General features: G+C 41.6%; 1 protein-coding gene across 12 annotated transcripts in view; it reads left to right on the top strand.

The window, feature by feature from the left end:
* gyg2 (glycogenin 2) overlaps nucleotides 1–23,261 on the top strand; it is a 107,621-nt gene that overhangs the window by 73,998 nt on the left and 10,362 nt on the right. For 6 of the 12 annotated variants that reach the window (XM_038722779.1, XM_038722755.1, XM_038722764.1 and 3 more), the window contains 3 exons: nucleotides 1,155–1,271; nucleotides 5,493–5,627; nucleotides 15,112–16,924. In XM_038722779.1, coding sequence (XP_038578707.1) covers nucleotides 1,155–1,271; nucleotides 5,493–5,627; nucleotides 15,112–15,366 — 507 coding nt within the window. In that variant the 3' untranslated portion in view covers nucleotides 15,367–16,924. The other 6 variants (XM_038722810.1, XM_038722846.1, XM_038722829.1 and 3 more) reach the window with 4 other exon arrangements.

The following is a 23,261-nucleotide window of genomic DNA, read 5'->3' as shown; positions in this document are numbered from 1 at the left end:
GGAGCAGCGCTCCAGCTTTCGGACAAATAAACACCTGTGGTCAGACTGGACTTTGCTCGCAACTACACCGTTTGCTCGAGGGAGGAGCTCGGAGTTAACTGCTTTTATTAAATAAGCTTTTTACTTTAGTTTATGGGATTACAACGTTGATTTATCTTCACTCAAGCTTCTCAGCAGGGAGATTCCGTGTACATCCGCTTCCAGTGTTGTTAGCGTCATTTGGCACTACTATATAAATAAAAACTGCACAAAACTGGACATTGTTGGGAGAAAAGAAAGCGAGGAGGTTGAACTACCTGGTGAGTTAAGAAAATGCGTGTATGTAACTTTAGTCCAGCTATCGTTGTACTTTACTGTGACCAAGTTAGCATAGCCCTGATCGATCCGAACTCCATTCAGAAAACAAACATTTTAGAAGTTGTTGTCCTGCTGTCTTGCTGACAGACCTGACAAAGCATGAATTCATATGTTTAACAAATCTGCATCATATTGTAGTTATTTCGGCATCAGTTTGATCCGTTTATTGCTATTTAAAGCAAAATGTTTACTTTGGGTTCATACAGCTGTAGTAATGGAAAGTTGTGTTTATTAACGTTATCATGTTAAAATCGCCTTCTTGCGTTGTGTGTGAACACTTGCAGCGACTGTACTCACGCGAGGAAAGCGTCGCGAGGCGAAAATTCGCGTTTGGTCCTAATGCGGCATGAGGATGTTGGTGCCATTTACCTTGGAAGTCGGAGGTCGGAGCTGGGAATGACGTCACACCCGAGTTGACGGCGTTCCAGTTACAAGTCGGAAAACCTCGCTCAGCCAGTCGTTGTTTACAACTAGCCAGGTTAGCTATTGATACGGCAGTTTGGGAATAAAAAACGCATTGTGTCATTTTGTGTACAAAAATTTCTATGAGACACAGAAGTGCCAATACACAGTATAAACTTGAGCTTTCACTAAGTGTTGGTTCCCCCGACAGCCATCTTGGATCACGAAGTCAGGGTAGGGCGACTTAAGGGGCCGTTCCCTTTGAAATTTTGACCTTTGAACTCGGAAATTCCGACTTCCCATGTCAAATGGAACGCACCATATAGCTGAGCAGAGGCTACGAGCATTGCTATTGGTTGACGTCCCAACACTCAATATCTGCCATTGTTTTGCAGGTCCAAGAACAAGATGTCAAGAAGACATTTAGAGAAACCTTGGACAACTCTGATACACTGCTTGCACATTTTTCACTCCGTTCTAAGATGCTTCATTCACCTTCTGAACCAAAGACGGTAAGCTGAGACACTAAAATATTGATCTGTTGATCTTTATTATACCTCTTCTTTTGTGTCACTGTTGGACATAATGTTGCTATGGCCATGGTGTCTTATGTGTGTGTGTTTAATCATAGTACCTCACCAATACATAATGGAAACATTCTCCCCCTACAGAGGAAATGATCTTACATTTTAAAGCATCTTGCTACATTCATTTGAATATAAGTTAATAAAAACAGTTTTGGAAATCATAACGTCTCTGTCCAAAGCTATAATCCGTAAAGCTGCACCAGTCAATATGTGTTAACACTGACTCAGATCACAAGCTGTTGCTTGCAGTGACAAACTCACACAGAATTAATTGGTTTTTATTTTGCTTTTATGACACACACACACACACATACACACTGCTCTCATTACCTGGTTTCAAGCATACAGACAAAGATACTTGAGACTTGCTGGTGCAGCTAAAGAGCCTGATAGTTCTCTCAGGAGATGTTGGACTTGATTTCATTAGGTAGACACACACACAGTATAATAAATGCTTATGTTGCTCAGTGTCTGCTCTGTAAATAGGCACACTGTTGTTTGCATTCACCACTGTTGCGTTTACAGCTTATTGTGCTGCCCCCAAGTGACAAAAAATATCCACTAATACTGCATTTAAGGCATTGCACACCTATGCTTTGCTGTCTGTACCTGTTAGGGTGGGACAAATTAAATCTTTACCATTCTTAAGTTCAAGGAATTTAGTGGGATCACGTAATTCTGCCCACCTTCAACCTCAGCAGAGGTCTTACCAGCCAAAATAAGTGAAGGAAGGAAATAGTTTATTATCACATACACAGACATACACAGTACAACATCTAGTGGAATTAATTCTCTGTATTTCATCCATCTCACAGGTGCATCTCAAAATATTAGAATAGCATGGAAAAGTTCATTTGAACTTCACTGAACAAGACTCAGAGATTAAAGGCTCAGGAAAACTTTGCAGGTGTTTTGAGTTAATTAACTGATTAGAGCTCTTCTCGGGTCAACATTTCTGTATTTAAAATATATAAATATTATAATGAATCTAAAATACTGTATATGAAAGTCTCACTTTTTGATTAAAATTACAGCAGAAAATGAACTTCATGACAATGAAATCTTTTGAGATGCACCTTTATTAGGAACAGTAGGCATTACCTGGTGACCAAATCCAGTTCTAAGCCAGTGATTTGTTTAAGAGTGAACACCTGTCGGGGTGTGCAGGGCCATTAAAGTTTTCAGTTGGTGTTGGAGATGGTGGGTATATTTGGGTCCCAGAGTTGAATTAAAAATGACACGTGTAGACCAGAAGGGGCAGCAATCACACAATGAGCAGCTACTGCTAAAAGAAAAACAGCTGTTATATACAAACTGTGGGCTAAGAGGAGTATTTATATCATGAGCAACAAAGAAGACTCAACAGCTGTGCTTTCTCTCTCAAATCTCAAATTAATAGCTCAGGTGGTGAAGCAGGTTGGCCAGTAATCTTAAGGTGGTGGAGGAAAAAATCGTCTTCCAAATGACTAAAATGTCATGTCCGGCATGAAGTCCAGTACATGTATGCAACATTTCCTGTCAATTACTTATGGCTGGATATAGGACTGCAACTATCGACTACTTTCATTATCAATAAATCTGCTGATTATTTTCCCAAAATGGGGTTATATATATATATATACAGACACATAATATTAAACATTACAACATTATCAAAATGTGGGAAGTATGCTTATTTGCTATCAAATCCACACTCTGATGAGACCAATATCAGTTCAGCTTATCATCTCTGTGAATCCAATACAAAGATAGATCTGGGACATGTTAGCCTAGTTTAGCACAAAGACTGGGAGCAGTGGGATGCTGCTAACACCTTCAAAATAAAAAGCTTTTAAAACAACTTTAAACACAGGCTTCATTTAAAGTCGCCCACATTCTGTGAAGCCAAGTAAGTAGTCATTAGAAATATTTGCTAATCAGTACGTTAATTAGCTCAATGAATGACCGTATAAGTATCGCCGCTTTATTTATAATTAAAGGTGCAAGCAGCGTTGGGCGGGCCCTCGCACTTGTAGCGCGTCCGGGTGTGAGCCGGCCGAGTTGCATATTCTGGAGCTCTGCCGGTGCGGCTGTGAATTTGCTACGCGGTTCCGACGCCGCATGAAGGTGTTATATGTCACTTCCTGTGTCCCCTATGTGGCGCTACATAGCACTTGCCGCTATAAATATAAATCGATATTGGTGTGTAGATGTCTGCGGAGTGGGAGAGTTATCAAGCACGTAAAGTTTGGTGCAGATGTGAGCATGTACTCTGAAGTTACAACAACTTCCTGTGTCACGGCAAAGAGTTGATCTTTGACGCCACGCCACGGACACGCCCATTGACTTCAATGCCTTTAGAAGGCACAGCAGAAATTTGAAGTCGGTCGGACAAAATCCCTAGGAGGAGTTTGTTAAAGTACGAAGTGTGTAAATCATCCAAAATTTGACGTAAAAATTCAAAATGGCCGACTTCCTGTTGGTTTTAGGGCATCGCTCCAAGATGCTTTTTTGTGCGTCTGGACATGATACACGTACCACAGAAAATTTGTACACGTAGGTGAAACGTGCGGCGGGGGCTACTTCGATAAAAGTCACTTCCTTGACGGCATGTCGGCATGTACATGTGTTCAGGGCGGGACTCTCATCCTACATGTACACTTTGGTCCAGATGTGAGCATGTTGGGAGCCTAAACATATTCGAAAACTCACCAAACTTTGCACACATGTCAGAACTGGTGAAAAATTTCGTATTTTATGGGTTTCGCGCATGGGCGTGGCAAAATGACTCGCTAGCACCACCTAGAAAATTGGAAAAAATTTGCCCCTCGTTCACGTTCAACCTACATGCACGAAATTTTCTGGGGACATGTATCATATCAAGACGCACAAAAAAGCCTCAAGAACCCATACCCTAAAGTCAACAGGAAGTCGGACATTTTGAATTTTACGGCCATTTTTGGATGATTTACACACTTCGTACTTTAACGAACTCCTCCTAGGGATTTAGTCTGACCGACCTCAAATTTCTGCTGTGCCTTCTAAAGGCATTGAAGATGAAAAGTTGTGCTATCTGTGAGTTTTCGTCAATGGGCGTGTCCGTGGCGTGGCGTCAAAGATCAAGTCTTCGCCATGACACAGGAAGTTGTTGTAACTTCAGTGTATATGCTCACATCTGGACCAAAGTGTACATGTAGGATTAGAGTCCCGCCTTGAACACATGTACATGCCGACATTCACCCACAGTCATAGCGCCACCTGCTGGCAACAGGAAGTGACATTTAACGAAGCAGCCCCCGCCGTACGTTTCACCTACATGTACGAATTTTCTGTGGTACGTGTATCATGTCCAGACGCACAAAAAAGTCTCTTGGAGCGATGCCCTAAAACCGACAGGAAGTTGGCCATTTTGAATTTTACGTCACATTTTGGATGATTTACACACTCCGTACTTTAACGAACTCCTCCTAGGGATTTAGTCTGACCGAATTCAAATTTGTGCTTGTGCTTGTGCCTTACGTGCTTGATAACTCTCCCACTCCGCAGACATCTACACGCCAATACCGATTTATATTCATAGCGGCAAGTGCTATGTAGCTCCACATAGGGGACACAGGAAGTGACATATAAAACCTCTATGCAGCGTCGGAACCGCGTAGCAAATTCACAGCCGCACCAGCAGAGCTCCAGAATATGCAACGCGGCCGGCTCACACCCGGACGCGCTACAAGTGCGAGGGCCCGCCCAACGCTGCTTGCAGCTTTAATATATCATGGTGATTACTATGGTAGGTTATTAGCTCAAGTGCCTCCTGTTAGTTCCAGCAGATGAGACTTTTAATTTATGATTTTTTCTACTTGACTGCATTTGACTTCAGCAGAAAAAAGAACACAGAGTCTGTTATCAGCCCCTGAGTTTCTCATTGCATTTGTTTAATTCATTTCAATTTGACGCATTGTGTTTAAACAAGGTTGTAAGAATAGCCTGAACAGACATACACCCTCCAGGTTGACAACACTCATGAACATATACATCAACAGTGACACCAAGGATCAGTCTCCCTGCTGGTTGAGTTCACACTTTCAGCTACACATCATACTGCTCCTACTTTAGCGTACTGCATTTGCTGTAGTGCACTGGTGAGTGATGTGACTGTGGTGTCTGTAGTGTTCCCACACAGATAACACACTGTTGGAGGAAGATTCAGGAACACCTAAGAGGACAGCGACCCAGGATGACCCACCTTTTGGAGCAGAGGAGTTGAAGGGCCGTGATGGGACCTCAGACACTGGTACACATCCTGTAAGTGAACCTTTCCTTTCCTTTCTGACCACTGCACCACCCTGATTCCCATATGGGTCAAGGCAAGGCAAATTTATTTATATAGCACCTTCCAGACACTACAGTCAGTGCTTTACAGACACCAAGATACAAAAACACATACAAAGGTACTTTATAATATAAAGGTAGATAATTAATAAGCAATAGATAATAAAATCAAGATTAAAACAAAAAATATCTACCTGTCAAAAGTGCATTACATATTTGAGAAAGCAAATAAAAAATAAAAAACACAGAAAAGGATACATTAAAATACTAAAAATAAATAAAATAAAAATTTATATTAAAAACACAATAAAAATTAAAGCTGCAAGCAGCGTTGGGCGGGCCCTCGCACTTGTAGCGCGTCCGGGTGTGAGCCTGCCGAGTTGCACATTCTGGAGCTCTGCCGGTGCGGCTGTGACTTTGCTACGCGGTTCCGACGCCGCATGAAAGTGCTATATGTCACTTCCTGTGTCCCCTATGTGGAGCTACATAGCACTTGCCGCTATGAATATAAATCGGTATTGGTGTGTAGATGTCTGCGGGGTGGGAGAGTTATCAAGCACGTAAAGTTTGGTTCAGATGTGAGCATGTACACTGAAGTTACAACAACTTCCTGTGTCATGGCAAAGACTTGATCTTTGACGCCACGCCACGGACACGCCCATTGACGAAAACTCGCAAATAGCACAACTTTTCATCTTCAATGCCTTTAGAAGGCACAACAGAAATTTGAAGTCGGTCGGACTAAATCCCTAGGAGGAGTTCGTTAAAGTACGGAGTGTGTAAATCATCCAAAAATGGCCGTAAAATTCAAAATGGCCGACTTCCTGTTGGGTTTAGGCTATGGCTCCAAGAGACTTTTTCTGTCTGGACAAGATACACGTACCACAGAAAATTTGTATACATAGGTGAAACATGCGGCGGGGGCTGCTTCGATAAAAGTCACTTCTTGTTGCCAGCAGGTGGCGCTATGACTGTGGGTGAATGTCGGCATGTACATGTGTTCAGGGCGGGACACTCAAACAGCCCAGTATCTGAAGACCTGAGGGGTCTAGCAGGCTTCCCTTTGAAGGAAGTCATTAATGTAAATTGGTCCTAGCTCATTGACTTCTTTATATATAAGATGAATGCATGTATGATTTTGTCAAGGTCCTCCTTGGACATGAGATTCTTGATTTTTGAGATATTTTTAGGTGATAGTAAGCTGATTTTGTAATAGTTTTGATGGGACTGTTAAAATTTAATTCTGAGTCAATAATTATACCGAGATTTTTGACTTGAGTTGTGGTTGATCATGAAAGGGATTCGAGGTGAGCAACTTTAAGTCTCTCCTCTTTGGCACCAAAGACAATAAGTTCTGTTTCACTGGAATTGAGTTGCAGGAAATTGCAGCGCATACAGTTCTTCAGTGCATTTGGTTAGTGAATCAATTGGATCATATTCATCAGCTAATAATGCCATGTAGATTTGAGTGTCATCTGTCATCTGCCATCATAATTTGGACAATTGGCAGCATGTAAAATTAAACTGGAGAGGCCCGAGGATCCCTTGGGGAACTCCACGTCATTTTTATTCTGTTAGATGCACAGTTGCCAATGCATACAAAGTAGTCTCTGTCTTTTAAGTAGGACTTAAACCATGTTAAAACTGTGACAGACAGACCTACATGTTTTTCCAGTCTATCCACAAGCATGTCATGGTCTACAGCAGTGGTCAGTAATAGGCGGCCCGTGGGCCAGAAGTGGCTCGCCAGCAATAATATCAGATTGCTTTGATAGCAGAAAAAAATGAAATGCTGAAATGGATCTCAGTCATGACAGCAACAGTTACTCACATAACCACTTCCTCTTAAGTGATTAAGAGGACGTCTTTTGCAGCAATGCTTCATGTCGAGTTTATTAAGAGCTTTTAGAAGGACATTCAAAAGTGTCTCTGGCTTGCTTGACACACCTCTGAAAAAGCGTCAGTGAACGTGTGATTGGATTCCCCTGGATTTTCTCAGGGAAATGAAAATAAGTGTCCATAGGTTTATGATTGACGAGCTCCTCAACTGACAGCACGGATGATGTGATCATTCCTGCACATTTTTTGCATTCTAACTAAAAATATGTTTCAGTTGACACTCCTCTGTATATCCATCCCCACAACTGTACTGTTCTGTACATGGTTTCTAAACATCAGCGTGAGCTGGGATATGAGGGATTAGTATCTAATCACTGATCTAGGATCTACTGACAGAAATGCAATATATTATCCATAATACATAATGAATCATAATACTTTTATTACCTTAGAATGAGCCATTTCTATCTACATACACCGCCGGTCCTCTTTCATGGAAGTCGCCATGTTGCACTGCCATGATTCTACAGTAACCCAAAAGGCTCTACAGAGCGCATTTCGTCACTACACTGAATACATACAAAGAAGAAGAAGTAGTAGTAGTAGTAATACTAATAATAGTAGTAGTAGTAGAAAAGAAGAGAAATTTGGACAAATGGAGGACCACGCGTATTATTTAGCACAAGAGAGCATGTCGGCCACCGAAGCTTCTCCTGCACGCTTGGAAAGGGAGGAGGGAGCAATGACTGATGGTGCATCAGTGGCAGTGACATTTTTAACTAGGCTGGCACAGTGACCTGTCTGGCTCATCATGTTAACTGTAGTGAACAACGGTGTGGATTTGTGCATTTTACATTGAATAAATTTGGAGCTACCCTAAATTCCTTTCTCCTCCCCAGAGAAGATGGGGAGGGGTCAAAGTTGCTTTCTCTAAGTGCTATCCCGACCATAAAACTGGCACCTTTTTGATTCCGAAGCTGATAACGCGGGGCCTGACTGTTGATCTGACAAAGAGATATGAACCAGCCATTGGCATCTCCCTGAACAGCCTATCAAAACTGGCCCCCCACACACGTTTCCGTGGCAACTGACCTTATTCTTTGTTTTATTACCACATCAAAAAGGAAAACCCCTGTCTCACCCAAGTGTGACATGGTCCAAACACTGAACTTTGGATGACAAAGGACTGCAGTCTCCAAAGACTCAAAGCATTTAATTAAATCTTTAGTTACCTGATTACGTTTGCCTCTATTTGAGTAGTTATGTTAACTGTTGTTGCTATCTGTTGTTGATATTAGTGCTGAAAAGAAGTTACTTGTGCAGTGTTTTTATTTTCAGCAAGACACTCCTTCATCTGATGTGATCAATGCTTGTTCATAATACTTTCCTACAAAATTTCTTTAGAAATGATGACAAAGGAATGTTTTACTATACTCTTAATCGCCAGCTTGAATTTAAGGATGAATCAACAAATTCCCCGGTTCCTAAGGAGAGACGATCTTTGATTTAATCCAAGCTGTCCTCATGTAACCTGAGTTCCCCCAAGTGGACAAAATAAGTATTACATGCCCTCGTCGGAAATGCCGTTAAATGTATAAATATCCTGACCACTAATGTGACAATGGTTTCCTGTTACCCAATGCCTAGAACAGTACAACCGTTCAACCATTGAGGTTCGATTGTGGAAAATATTTGATTATAATACGTGCAAATAGATTTCTTTTCTTTTAGACATTAAGTTTAGAAAGGCAGTCCCTGAGTCCCTGTTGCCCCAGGCAACAAAAGAGCGACACGCGACCTGCTCGCGCTCTTCTCTTCGCTGTTGGCTCTTTCACCCTGCTCGGCCCTCTGGACGCTTCGGCACGCGCAGCGTGCCTCGCCAGGCAACGCCCAGACTCAGCCAGCGAAACAAACAGGCCCTTTTGTTCGCCTGAAGCTACACACCTGAAGTGCTGCGACATCGATCTGCCTTCAGTTTTTTTTTATTTCTTTATTTCTTTTGTTTGTTAAAGTTATGAGTCCGTTAAGTTACACTGGACTAATTCAGGAACGACCAAGTTCCATTTTAAGCCTTTTTCGTCGAGCCAACTTCACCGAGGTCAGACCAAGCCACGTGGTCTCGCCAGCTACAACGAAGGAAACCTGAAAACAGCCGAATTGCCAGACGGAGGAGGCGTTTTCAATCAGACACGGAGAACCCTGGAGAATCCCTAGCAAAAAGCCAGGATCGGCAGCTAGAGTGGGACAAGCAACAGGCCAAAAGCAGACGGTCGACAAGCAGTAAGACTTAACACACATTCTGTGATCAGATGTCCATTTTAACTCCTAAATTATGACATTAGTTTACTTTCATTAGTTCTTCTATGCCATATGAGTCAAATGCTTCCCACAACCGAACCTCCAGGCTCATTGTTCAGCAAATGTTTGTTCCCTGTATCCAACCATCTTTTTATCACCTTAGTTAGAGAATAAATTCACTGTAATATAACCAAGAGCTGTGTGTGTTGCCTATTTATAGTTCCTGCCAAGAGAATTGACCCTTTAGATATGAGACTGACTGACTGATTTAAGATAATTGAGCGATTATTAACTAACTGATCACTAGTAATAATTGTATAATTATTCAAAACTACCTAGAGGTCCGGAGACTCTAGGATTATAACAACTCCGGTGGTGCCCTGAAACGAGGAATTAAATAAAATGATTTTATGAATCTTAAAAATTCATAATTGGGTATCAATTCTTAGAAATTTATTTAAATGCATAACTAATAAATTTAGGTCTGCTACATAGCTTACTATGTCAGTACCAAGCGGCAACCTACCGGTTTCCTGGGTGAAGCCAAACCAGAAATGCCTAAAACTGCAATTCATCGAGTGGCCACTTGAGGCTGGCTCCAAAAGGGAGTCAATCTCCATTGACCTCCATGTTAAAAAGCCCAACTTTACAGCAGAATAATGTGTGAACATGTTTACAGCCTGGTACAAAAGATGGATTTAGTGTATATTGCTAATTTTGCCCTTCATGACAACTGTGAGGGGGGTGAATTGTTTTTATAACTCACCCGTTTGAATTATATTAAGCCTTGAAGTTCTGCATTATTAGGGGCGTGGCCGCTTTGATTGACAGGTTCTGACAGCTAGCCAAGGGACTCCCGTCTGTTAGCTCAGCTAATACAAGCTGTGTCTCAATTCAGGGACCGCATCCTTCGAAGCGCGTGGCCTTTGCGGCCTACGAAGGCATGCGGCCTACGAAGGTCGAACCGACCGTTGTTAAATGAGACAGTCTGGTCTACGGTGGACTGTCTATTGCGTCATCAACTGACCCTGCCCTTACCCATGCGTGGGGAAGCGCTGCTCCTGTCGCCTAGCAACCTTCACAGCTGCGGTCCACCGGCATGGAGACGAATATTTTAATTTTAATATTTTACCTCTTAATAGAGGAACTAGAGGTACTTCACCGCCGGCGCCGCCGCGTGATGTATCTCAGGCTGAGAGAGGACCCTGACCAGGTAAGTACGGGGGAAAGTAACTAAGAAACGTTACATTTTATATGTATTTAGGCACTATAGGCTTCCTAAAGCTAACAGTGATGTTAACCACAGTTAACGTATTTTATTGCTACTGCCATTTCACTTTAACAACATAATTTCATATTTAAAGAAAATCTAACCTTACTTTAATATTAAAATATTGATAGTGTTTTTGTCATTGATCAGCTAAAGCAAGTTGAATAGAAAGATATGCAAGCCTTATCTAATTAAGCTCTCTACACTTGATAACAGTTGTTCTTCTCCTTGTATCCCTTAACCAGCACCAGCCCCTGTACTGCAGGATAAATCTGAATGTTCCTGTGCTGGACAGATTTTTTAGCCAGCAGGACACACGGCCGGATTTCCGGTTGAGCAGGGAGGCCCTGGGAGTGCTACTGGGCCTCCTAAACCAGGAACAGAGACACGGATGGGGTGCCACGACTATTTGCGAGTTTTCGTCAATGGGCGTGTCTGTGGCGTCGATGATTCGCCATGACACAGGAAGTTGTTGTAACTTCAGTGTAAATGCTCACATCTGGACTAAAGTGTACATGTAGGATAAGAGTCCCGCCCTGAACACATGTACATGCCGACATTCACCCACAGTCATAGCGCCACCTGCTGGCAACAGGAAATGACCTTTAACGAAGCAGCCCCCGCCGCACGTTTCACCTACGTGCATGAATTTTCTGGGGTGCGTGTATCTTGTCCAGACGTACCAAAAAGCCTCTTGGAGCAATGCCCTAAAATCAACAGGAAGTCGGCCATTTTGAATTTTACGTCAAATTTTGGATGATTTACACACTCCGTACTTTGACGAACTCCTCCTAGGGATTTAGTCCGACCGACTTCAAATTTCTGCTGTGCCTTCTAAAGGCATTGAAGATGAAAAGTTGTGCTATCTGTGAGTTTTCGTCAATGTGGCGTGGCGTCAAAGATCAACTCTTCGCCATGACACAGGAAGTTGTTGTAACTTCAGTGTACATGCTCACATCTGAACAAAACTTTACGTACTTGATAACTCTCCCACCCCGCAGACATCTACACACCAATACCGATTTATATTCATAGCGGCAAGTGCTATGTAGCTCCACATAGGGGACACAGGAAGTGACATATAACACTTTCATGCGGCGTCGGAACCGCGTAGCAAATTCACAGCCGCACCGGCAGAGCTCCAGAATATGCAACTCGGCCGGCTCACACCCGGACGCGCTACAAGTGCGAGGGCCCGCCCAACGCTGCTTGCAGCTTTAATTATTTTTACATTTATATAGTTGGCTTTTGAAGTGAGTTGAAATCCAATACTTACATTTATAGGTAAAATCCGGGGGGCTCAACTCCACAGCCACAGCCGACGCCATTATTTACGCTGGGACAATCAACCGGCGCGCAATTAATGTCAGGATACCTGGGGTTGCGAAGGATCCAGCTGTTGGTTCCTCCAAACGGACGAAAAGAAGGCTGCATTTGTCGGCTGCATTTGAAGGAGCCTTCGATATGGGACAGCCTAGTCGCATCGACTGTGACGTATTCGGTCTTCAAATGCAGCCTTCGAAGGATGCGGTCCCTGAATTGAGACACAGCTATTGAGTTCGGCAGCTCCGCTCTGTGGGACCGTTTTTGACATTTCTTCATGCAGTTACCGGATGAATAATGGCAGGCTTGGGGATTTATTGGAGAGAAAGAGAACCCTCACGAGCCTGTGCTCCAGTTGGTGAGTGAAATTGTAGTATTTTAATTATGTCTTACAATAATTAGCAGGTATGGGTACATAACTTTAGCTTGTTAGCTTAGCTAACGTTACCATCCATCCATCGTCAACAGCTTATCCTGCGACAGGGTCGCGGGGGCTGGAGCCTATCCCAGCTGGCATCGGGCGAAAGGCGGGGTACACCCTGGACAGGTCGCCAGTCCATCACAGGAGCTAATGTTACCTAACTAGCTAATAGCCAGCTTTAAGCTTTGGTAACGATGCTTAAATAACAGGAGTCTGCTAACTGCAGTTTATAAAGAATCAAGCCCAGACGTCAAAACGTATTAGAGAAGTGTTTTAATTTATGGTGAAAACACTTTGGAACAAAAGGCGTCTGTTAGAAGGTAAGTAACGTTAGTAAAGTAACGTTAATGGCCCATCTTGTCAGTTAGGTGACGTTATGTGACGTTAACTTAATGTAAACGGTAAACTTGCCAAAGAGGCATTGTCAGATTTGGATAAGTAACATTAAAGTTAATGTAACAGAGTCACTGTGTCACTAGAATAAGTGGCTATACCTGGACTGAGGGACAACGGGGCTGAGGGTTGAGGGGAAGCGGCAGTGGGAGCGGTTGTTGTGTCAGTAAAGACAGGTAACTTAGGTGGGCTGTAATGCCCGTGTTAATGAGATGGGTAACGTTATAGTAATATTAGAAATGGAGAGAAATCAGCTGTATGACAGTCGCTTCTGAGTTTGGCTCTCCAGCTGCATGTATTTTTAACCTTTCATGCCCTGCTTACATTCAAGTGTAGCAGATTACTTTTGTGACAAAACAAAGGTGCATTACAATTCTATAAATATATGTCAAGTAGTACCAGTTCAACAGCAATTTAACATAAGAGCAAAATAATGAATATACAATAAGAGCCGACTTGGCTGGTAAAGTGGTGTCCAGCAGCAAGATTAATGTTACACTTATGAGTAAACAGTGTATTGTACAATGGATAGAAAAAGTCTACACACCCCTGTTAAAATGCCTGGTTCTTATGATGTAAAATAATGAGACAAAGATAAATCATGTCAGAACTTTTTCCACCTCTAATGTGACCTATAATGTGAACAATTCAATAGAAAAACAAACTGAAATCTTCGAGGGGAAAAATGAAAAAGAAAAACCTTACAATAACCTGGTTGCATAAGTGTGCACACCCTCCTATAACTGGGGATGTGGCTGTGTTCAGAATTAACCAGTCACATTCAAACTCAGGTTAACTAGAAGTCATTACACACCCGCTATCATTTAAAGTGACTGATTAATTACAAATAAAGTTCAGCTGTTCTAGTAGGGTTTTCCTAATATTTTCTTAGTTGCATCTCCGAGCAAAAGCCACCAAGTGAAGAAAATATGGCACAACTGTGACTTTACCAAGAACTGGACGTCCCTCCAAAATTTATGAAAAGACGAAAAAAAAACTGGTCAGGGAGGCTTCCAAGAGGCCTACAGCAATATTAAAGGAACTGCAGGAATTTCTGGCAAGTACTGACTGGAAGCCTTTTCTTACAAAGAAAAACATCCAGCTGAAGTTTGCAAAAACAAACATCAAGTCCCCCAAAAGCATGTGGGAAAATGTGTTATGGTCTGATGAAACCAAGGTAGAACTTTTTGGCCATAATTACAAAAAGTATGTTTGGCGCAAAAACAACACTGCACATCACCCAAGGAACACCATACCCACAGTGAAGTATGGGTGGAGGGAATTATTATTATTCCATGAACAGTTCCAAATACCAGGCAATTTTGGCACAAACACTTCAGGCGTCAGTTAGAAAGCTGAAGATGAAGAGGAAGTTCACCTTTCAGCACGACAACAACCTAAAGCACACATCCAAATCCACAAAAGCATGGCTTCACCAGAAGAAGATTAATGTTTTGGAATGGCCCAGCCAGAGCCCAGACCTGAATCCAATTGAACATCTGTGGGGTGATCTGAAGAGGGCTGTGCACAGGCGATGTCCTCGCAATCTGACAGATTTGGAGAGTGGGCAAATATTGCCACGTCAAGATGTGCCATGCTAATAGACTCCTACCCAAAAATACTTTTTTTTCCCCCTCGAAGATTTCAATTTGTTTTTCTATTGAATTGTTCACATTATAGATCACATTAAAGGTGAAAAGTTCTGACATGATTTATCTTTGTCTCATTATTTTACATCATAAGAACCTGGCATTTTAACAAGGGTGTGTAGACTTTTTCTATCCACTGTATATTGCCATAATTACTGTTACATGACAGAGAGGTTATCATGTTGAGGCGATCGCAGAGTTCAGTAGGTTTATAGCAGTTGGGAAGAGGCTGTCAGTAACTTTCTGTCATTGCTGTGTTTACAGGAGCCAGATGAACTGATGGCAGCATCATATCAGATGAGAAGCACCAGATTCCAGCTCTACAGAAGTCCCAGCTTCCAGTGTGGCCCTGCCAGATCCGGCAGCTTACTGCTTTGTTCAGCCTTTTGTTTTTCTATTACTTTAATACCTGGACTCTGCTGGTTTCAAATTATGACACTGGGTTCCTATAGGTTCTGTCATTATATTTACTGTTGTAATACATTACTTCAGGTCATACGAAACACTTTTCAATATTGATGTTTTTATGAATGCAAGATATGATTTTAATGTGTTAAACTTTTGCTTTTTTTTATATATATATAAAATGTATCTGACTAAATTTACTTAAAATAAAATCACATTCTTCATTTATCAGTTTATGTTAATTGAATATAGTGTGATCTAACATTTGTAGAGATGCACCTATTTACCAAAGGTGCATTCGATAGACCTCAGAATCTAAGACCTCAGTTTGCATCATCACAATTAATGATACCACCTAGTGGGATTCATTGTTACTCTGTGCAGGTGATTCTTTGTTTCATCACTTACCCACAGGTTGGTTTGGATGTGTGCTCGTTCTTCTGTGTTTAAACTAGACTTAAATCAGAGCAGCAAACAAGGCACTCTAAAAAACTATTCAGCTTCTGGTACTGACTCCTTATTTATCTTAAAGTATAAGGTAGAAAGTGAAAATACTCCTGCACAGACAGAAATACACTGCATAATTACTTTTCAACATGTGAACCATGAAACAGTGTGAAAGCGGCTATAGACAGACAGGGAGACATATTCACACAACAAGCTGGAAAGTCAGGTAAATTCCCACTGAACCGTTACAGTAATACTTTTATCAGCTTGATGTTGACGTAATCCATGCTTGTTACATGGTAACATTATATTTACTGTAGTTAGCCGATGTGATACATCGGCACAGGGATGACAGTGACAATGTTGGAACCAAAGGTGAGATTTTAAATTGGTGCCCCCACCACGCTGCCCAATCCTAAAAGTCCACATCACAGCCTCAATTGGGAAACCTATATGTGTCCCTCCATAAACTGTGTGTCAACTCAGAGACTTTCATCTTGCATTATGGGGTAGATTTCTTGAAATGCAAGAGCATTTTTTCAGTTTTAAAGGTGGAGGGGACTTCATTTATGTAAAGGGAAACACAACATTCAGGGAGCAGGTGACAATTCAAAATATAAGAATTTATAGAATATAATACAATAAGGCTTTCAGGCAATCTGTAGCTATTGCATTTAAATATCCTATGTTATATGATATCCTATATATGTGAGCCTCGGGAGCACGCATGCAGCTACATCCCAACCCTGTACTTTCACATTAAAAGCACAATAGTGGCTGCTTCATTTCTAAGTGAGCTTACAGACCATTGACAAAAAGGCAGTAAAAATTTTATTTATTTATAAGTGATTTCATTGAAAAACTATATACAGCCCCTTTAATTATAATGTAATCAAAAGCTGCTCTTCCTCACTACATATCTATTAATAGTTTAATTATTTGTTACCATTAATAAAGCATTTATTTGAAATGATACAAAGGTGCCTTGTTAGAAATCTTCCTTCCAAGCTCAATAAGGCATAGGTTGGTTGAAAGTGGTCATAACATAAGCATATTAATGAATAATTAATATAGAATGTTGACAACCTGGCTTTTCTGAAATTGTATATGCTCAACTGCAAATTCTTAGAGCTTGAAACTAGAACCCAAAAATTCAGCCTGCATAGAGGGTCTGATGTTTCTTGTGATAAATTCGCTTTGAAGACTAATCTGTTATTCTCCCTCTTCATCATGGCAGAGGGCTGCAGACACTGAGGCAGAGAGGCTGGAGCATCGCAGGCTGTGGGAGGCCGGGCAGGCTGACTACCTGGGAAGAGACGCCTTCCAAAACATCCAGAGGATGCTGGACCGCTTCCTGGATTAACAGATCACCCACATGAGCAACTCTGTAACCCAAAAATACGCATCTGTTTATCTTTGAAGTCCATATGTGTATGACTTTTGACACCTAGTGGTAATATCAAGACACTGGGGCTGAGATTGATGTCAAAGTCCTTATATATCCTCTAAAATAGGGGTCAGCAAATAAGTCTGGCATCGGGACAAATTTTTTTTCAAGCCGTTACATGGCGGGCTAGAACAAAATCAAATTATTTCAGATCCATGTATACTCGTGTGCAGGTTTAGCTCAGTCTGTACTGTTTGGGACTCCTGATGGGAAGGTTGAAAGATCGATTCCAAATAACTGTAGATTTTCTTTTCTCCCAGGACACTTTTGCACATGCTCACAATAAAGTGGCTGCAGTGTGTGCACACGTCCTGGCGTTTGATCTGTATTCATAATCCTATGGATGCTGAGGAAGTTCAGGGGAATCTAATCCCACGTTTACTGATGGCTTTTTCAGAGGTGTGTCAACTAAGCCAGAGTCTCTTTTGAATGCCCTTTAAAACTCTTCAAAGTAAAAGCTCTTAATAAACTCAACATAAAGCATTGCTGCAAAAAACGTTCTGGTTCTTTTATTTTGGAGGTACAGTCACTTAAGAAGAAGTGATTGTGCAAGTAACTGTTGCTGTCATGACTGAGATCTCTTTCAGCACCAGCCGCTATCAATTTATTTTTTATTTTTGTGCTATCAAAGCAATGTGACAGCGGGCGATTTAACGATTTATGCTTCCTTATCGAAAAATGCTACCTTAATGCAAATTGCTAACGTCTAATCCTAACTCTAACCATTAGCCATGCAAAGAACTGCCAAGTAGCCCATCTCGCTAGGTAGCATATAACGACAGAACACCTGTTCTGGCCCGCGGTCCGCCTATTGCCGACCACTGCGCTAAAATGTCTCTTGTGATGTACAGTATACCTCTCCCACCCACCCTCATGGGGACATTGAGACTGAAACCAACACAATTTTTAATAATAATAATAATATAAATTTAATTTATAGGCACCTTTCTAAACACTCAAGGTCACCTCCATCCATCCATCCATCGTCAACCGCTTATCCTGCGTACAGGGTCACGGGGTCAAGGTCACCTCACAAAACATAATAAAACAGTCCAGCAATAAATCGATAACATTAACAACTATAATTACAGTGCATAAAATCAGGGTACATAACAACTAAGAAAGAGAAAGGGTGATCACGTGGGATATGCCAGCGGGATTTAAAAATGGAAAGTCAATGTTGCGGATGTCTGGTGGAAGAGAGTTCCAGAGACAAGGGGAAGAGCGGCTGAAGGCTCTGAACCCCATGGTGGTCAAACTAGCAGGAGGTACAGTGAGGTGAATAAAAGAAGAAGACCTAAGAGTACGGGTGGGTGTGTTAATGTGAAGGAGGTCAGTGAGGTACAGAGGAGCGAGGTTGTGAATGGCCTTGAAGGTCAGAAGCAGAGTCTTGAAATCAATGCGGTATTTAACTGGGAGCCAATGAAGCTGCTGAAGGACAGAAGTAATATGATTAATAGAAGGGGTTCTGGTGATGATACGGGCAGAGTTTTGAACCAGTTAAAGTTTATCTATGGATTTGAGAGGAAGAGCAGCGAGAAGAGAATTACAATAATCAATGCGGAGTGTGACCAGTGTGTGAACGAGAGTGGCTGTACTAGTGGGTGAGAGAGATGGTCGGAGGCGAGGAATGCTACGTAAATGGAAGTATGCAGACCGAGTGACATTATTAATGTGAGCTTGAAATGAAAGTGTGCTGTCGAGGATCACACGCAGACACTTGACCTTAGGGGAAGGGGAAACTGTGGAGCTGTCAATGGTAAGAAGTAGAGGACAGGTAGAGCCTGTCATCCGCATAGCAGTGGAAATGGATGTTAAATTTATGGAAGATATGGCCAAGAGGTGGTAGATAGAACAGAAGGGAACTGAAGGGGCACCGGTAGTGACAGGGGATAGCTCTCATTTGAAATGTTTGAGTTGGATGAACTGAGTGCGGCCAAAGAGATATGATTTAAACCAGTCCAAGGGTGTATCAGTGAAACCCATGGAGAATAATCTGTCAAGGAGGATGTTATGAGAGATGGTGTCAAAGGCTGCACTCAGATCAAGGAGGATGAGTATAGTTAGTAGTCCGGAATCAGCTGCCATGAGAAGATCATTGGTAATTTTTACCAGAGCTGTTTCTATACTATGGCAGGGACAGAAACTAGATTGGAATTGTTCATAGAGGTTATTGTCAGACATGTGTGCATCCACCTGATATGCAACTGTTTTTTCAAGGACTTTAGAAAGAAAAGGTAGGTTAGAAATAGGATGGAAGTTGTTGAAATTGTTGGGGTCTGCACCAGGTTTCTGAAGTATAGAAGTTATTGCAGCTGATTTTAGAGATGAGGGAACAATACCAGAGGTGAGAGAGAAATGTATAATGGTAGTTATTTGGGAAGAGAGAGAGGGTGAGCAGGCTTTTACTAAGATGGTAGGAAGAGGGTCAAGCTGACAAGTAGTTGGTTTCGAATTTCTAATAATTTCCAATATTTCAGTAACAGAGGGAAGCGAGAAACTTGAAAATGAACAAGAAAGAGGTGTCGGGAGCACTGAAAAAGACTGTGAGAGGTGTAAGTAGTCAGTTGCTGGTGAATCCTGTGTACTTTGGCATTAAAAAGAGAGAGTCCGTTGGTTGTAATACATTACATACATTTATCTGAAGCTTTTATCCAAAGTGACTTACAATTGCTATTCATGTCAGAGGTCACACGCCTCCAGAGCAACTAGGGGTTAAGTGTCTTACTCAGGAACACATTGGTGGATGGGTCACAGTGGGGTACTGAACCCAGGTCTCTCACACCAAAGGTATAGTCTTATCCATTGCGCCGTCACCACACCAGTAGTAGGTTGTTGACCATGGAGAACAGGGCTCTGGTGTTTCCTTCGCCTGAACTAATTATACCTGCATAATAGGTGGATTTGGCTGTAGAAAGAACGTCCTTAGTGGAGAATGTGTTTTTTATACATTTAGTCCAGTTTTCTTGTAAAGGTGTTCCAGGCGACAACCTTTTACCTTCAGTTGGCGTAGTTCTGATGTAAACCATGGGGCAGAATGGGTGAAGGAAACAGTCCAGGTTTTTAAAGGAGCCAGAGAATTTAAAATGTTTTGAAGGCCATCGTTGTAGTGAGAAACCAGTTCATCAAGGTTGGAAAAACAGTTTATACTGGCGAGGCAGTCAATTTCACTAGAGAGAGTGTTTAAATTAATGTCCTTAATATTTCTGAATGAAATGACACGTGGCAGTTTTATTTTAGACAGTGTTAAGTTGATATTAAAAGAAATGATTGTGATCAGAAATGGGGAGGTCAGCCGCAGTGCAACACCAGAGCAGCATACCAAGTCCAAAACATGACCTTTGGAGTGAGTGGGAAAGTGAATATGTTGCTCCAATCCAAAACTGTCCAGGCAAGATGGAAATTCCCTTGTGTATGCATTAGTGGTATTGTCCATATGTATATTAAAATCCCCAAGCAGTATTACATTAGGCGAGAGTGAGCAGATAAATGTGAGAAAAGCAGCAAATTCATTTATAAAGTCAGTATTGGGCTTGGGTGTACTAGGGCCGTTCAGTTGTAGGGTGATGGATTCAAATGAACCGTGAGAAGGTTCAGTGAGTCACGGGGTTAACAGGGCTTTGTCACTGTCAGTAATCTCAGCTATGAACTAACTATCAAAACGCTAGAAACCACTTCTGGTCAATACAACAAAATCAGTGTACAGTACCAGCTGAAAATTGGCATGATAGACATAACATGGTGGTAAATGATAAATGGACTGTACTTGTATAGTGCCTCTCTAGTTTTCTGACCACTGAAAGAGCTTTACACTACACCACATTCACCCATTCAGACACATTCATACACTAAGGTGCCAACTACTCATCAGAAACAGCAATTAACATTCACACACACTCATACACCGCAGCAATTTGGGGTTCAGTATGTTGCCCAAGGACACTTTGACAGGCAGACTGGAGGAGCCTGAGATTGAACTGTCGATCTTCCAATTAGCAGGCAACCTGCTGACATGACAGTACAAGTTATGTATGTTATGTGTGTGGGTCAGAATAAACTACAGCTTGTGTGTTCATGGTGATGAAGGTGATGTCAGCCAGTGTAGCAGTGAGGCTCCCTGATAGGTTTAGTTGTTTCTGTACAACAATGGAGCTCTATGGCTTAGAGGAATAAGAGGCATCAGGCTGTGAGACACACTGGAGTTGTTAGGAGATACATTCACTGGTTTGGCTCTGAGCGTGGAGTTTGTTTAAACTACACACAATAAATAATAGCATTGAAACATACATATTTAAAGTACTTGTCTCCATGTCAGAATTTCTTACCATCCTCTAGTAGTACCAGTAACTGTCAGATAGTTACTCTCTTTTAATTCTAGTAATACCAAAAGTAACTTGATGTAGATGTTGCATACACCTACAGCAGTAGTAAACACTACTTTTTAATCAAACAAAGAATCAATTTAGCAGAGACCCTTTCATGTAATTGGACTGCTGCATGACCGCTGCATGAAAAAGTGTAATTTTTATGCAAGTCATTTTTAACCTCAGTCTACATAATTGCTTACTCACACTCATTAGAGCATTCGAGATTCAGTATCTTGCCCAAGAACACTTTTAACATGCAGACTGGAGGGCCTGGGGATCAAACCACTGTCTGATTAGGAGACAGCTTGCTCTACCTCCTGAGCCAAAATCAACTCTCTGTTAGCAACTCCTCAAAACTTGGAAGAAATTACTACTAAATTAATCTATAGAATTCATAAAATAAAGCATTACCACTTATCCTGTTTGATAGACTACGTTACAAAAGCAATATTATATATTGTGAATGTTCTACTCTGTAAAAATGTATCCATGTTAACAATCAAGCATGTGGTATTTTCTCTTTCTTTTAACAGTCAAAAATGCTTTTTGTAAAACCAAACACCAATTTCTTCGTGTCATTTGAGTTAACCTAGATAAACATAAACACCCAGTACACACACATGCAGATTGCAGCTTCCTTTTTCCAACTTTCCCACCAGGGGGCACTGTGACTCTTTCATCAGAATTCTCTACATCATGGCAACAGAACAAGTGGAATAGATGTCTGACTGCAGTCAACAGTATCCTGTGTGATGCTTATCCACTGGGCACATGGTGCATGTCATTTTCATAGGCATTCCTCCCATTATGTATCGACACAGCAATGGAAGATAGTATGGTGAATACAAAGCAAATGGCAGGAGGTGAGCTTATGTCAGGGCTGTGCTGTCAGTGAAAAGCCTTATGATGATTGCTTTGAAAAGCAACCAGGCACATCGATGCTCTTGGATGAGCAGCTCCCGCTTGACTCAGATTCATCAAGAATAAAGTGCTAGCACTGATCTGGGATATGCTGCTGGTTTCCCTTGACCACGTCATTCATTAAGCTCTGAAAAGGCAAAAGGAAGGAAGAGATTAGTCCCTGCAGATGCTGACATTCTTGGAATAACGCTTTTAGAAGACAGTTTCTCACCTAGGTTAACCAACAACAGATATCTTTATTTGCAGCTCTATTGTGTGCAGGTTTTATTATAGCAAATACACAACAGTTTAGTTTACTCCTCTCGGGTGCAGTGTCAATGAATCTGTGCAGTCAATTCCAGTAATGATTATCTGCATTCATGTTGTGTGTGATATAGCATAAATATGACCAATCAACTAGCAGAAGTAATTTGTGTCAGCCTCATTGTGGTAATTACATGTAGGGATTGACAAAGTGTGTCAACACAAACACTGATATTAACTAACCAATGTGGCAGTCCAACATAATCAAATGCAAAATCACAAGTTACGATCACAGTAATATGATTTGAACCAATTAGAAATGTCACACAAAGTGTTCCGCAGGTGGTTTATGTTTCAACAAATAAATTATTTCGGATCTGGGTCACTTCCTAGTCGATATGTCCTTGTGGGCCTCATATGAGATAAAGTGGGCTACATGAGTTTAAAATGGGCAAACATAAATGTAGATTGTTTACTGGTTTTAGAGAAAGAGCTGCTCTGGAAGCAGAAATAATCTGTAGGAGATCGCAGAAAAGAACCACATTGTGGCCAGGCAGCACAAGACTGGTGCATTCTTGGTGACC

This window comes from Micropterus salmoides, unplaced genomic scaffold, assembly GCF_014851395.1.
Source record: "Micropterus salmoides isolate LMB-PRFRI ecotype aquatic unplaced genomic scaffold, ASM1485139v1 Ms_hic_scaffold_1, whole genome shotgun sequence".
Lineage (NCBI taxonomy): Eukaryota > Metazoa > Chordata > Actinopteri > Centrarchiformes > Centrarchidae > Micropterus > Micropterus salmoides.
Note: the sequence above shows the minus strand (reverse complement) of the source record. Positions and strands in the feature narration are given on the sequence as shown.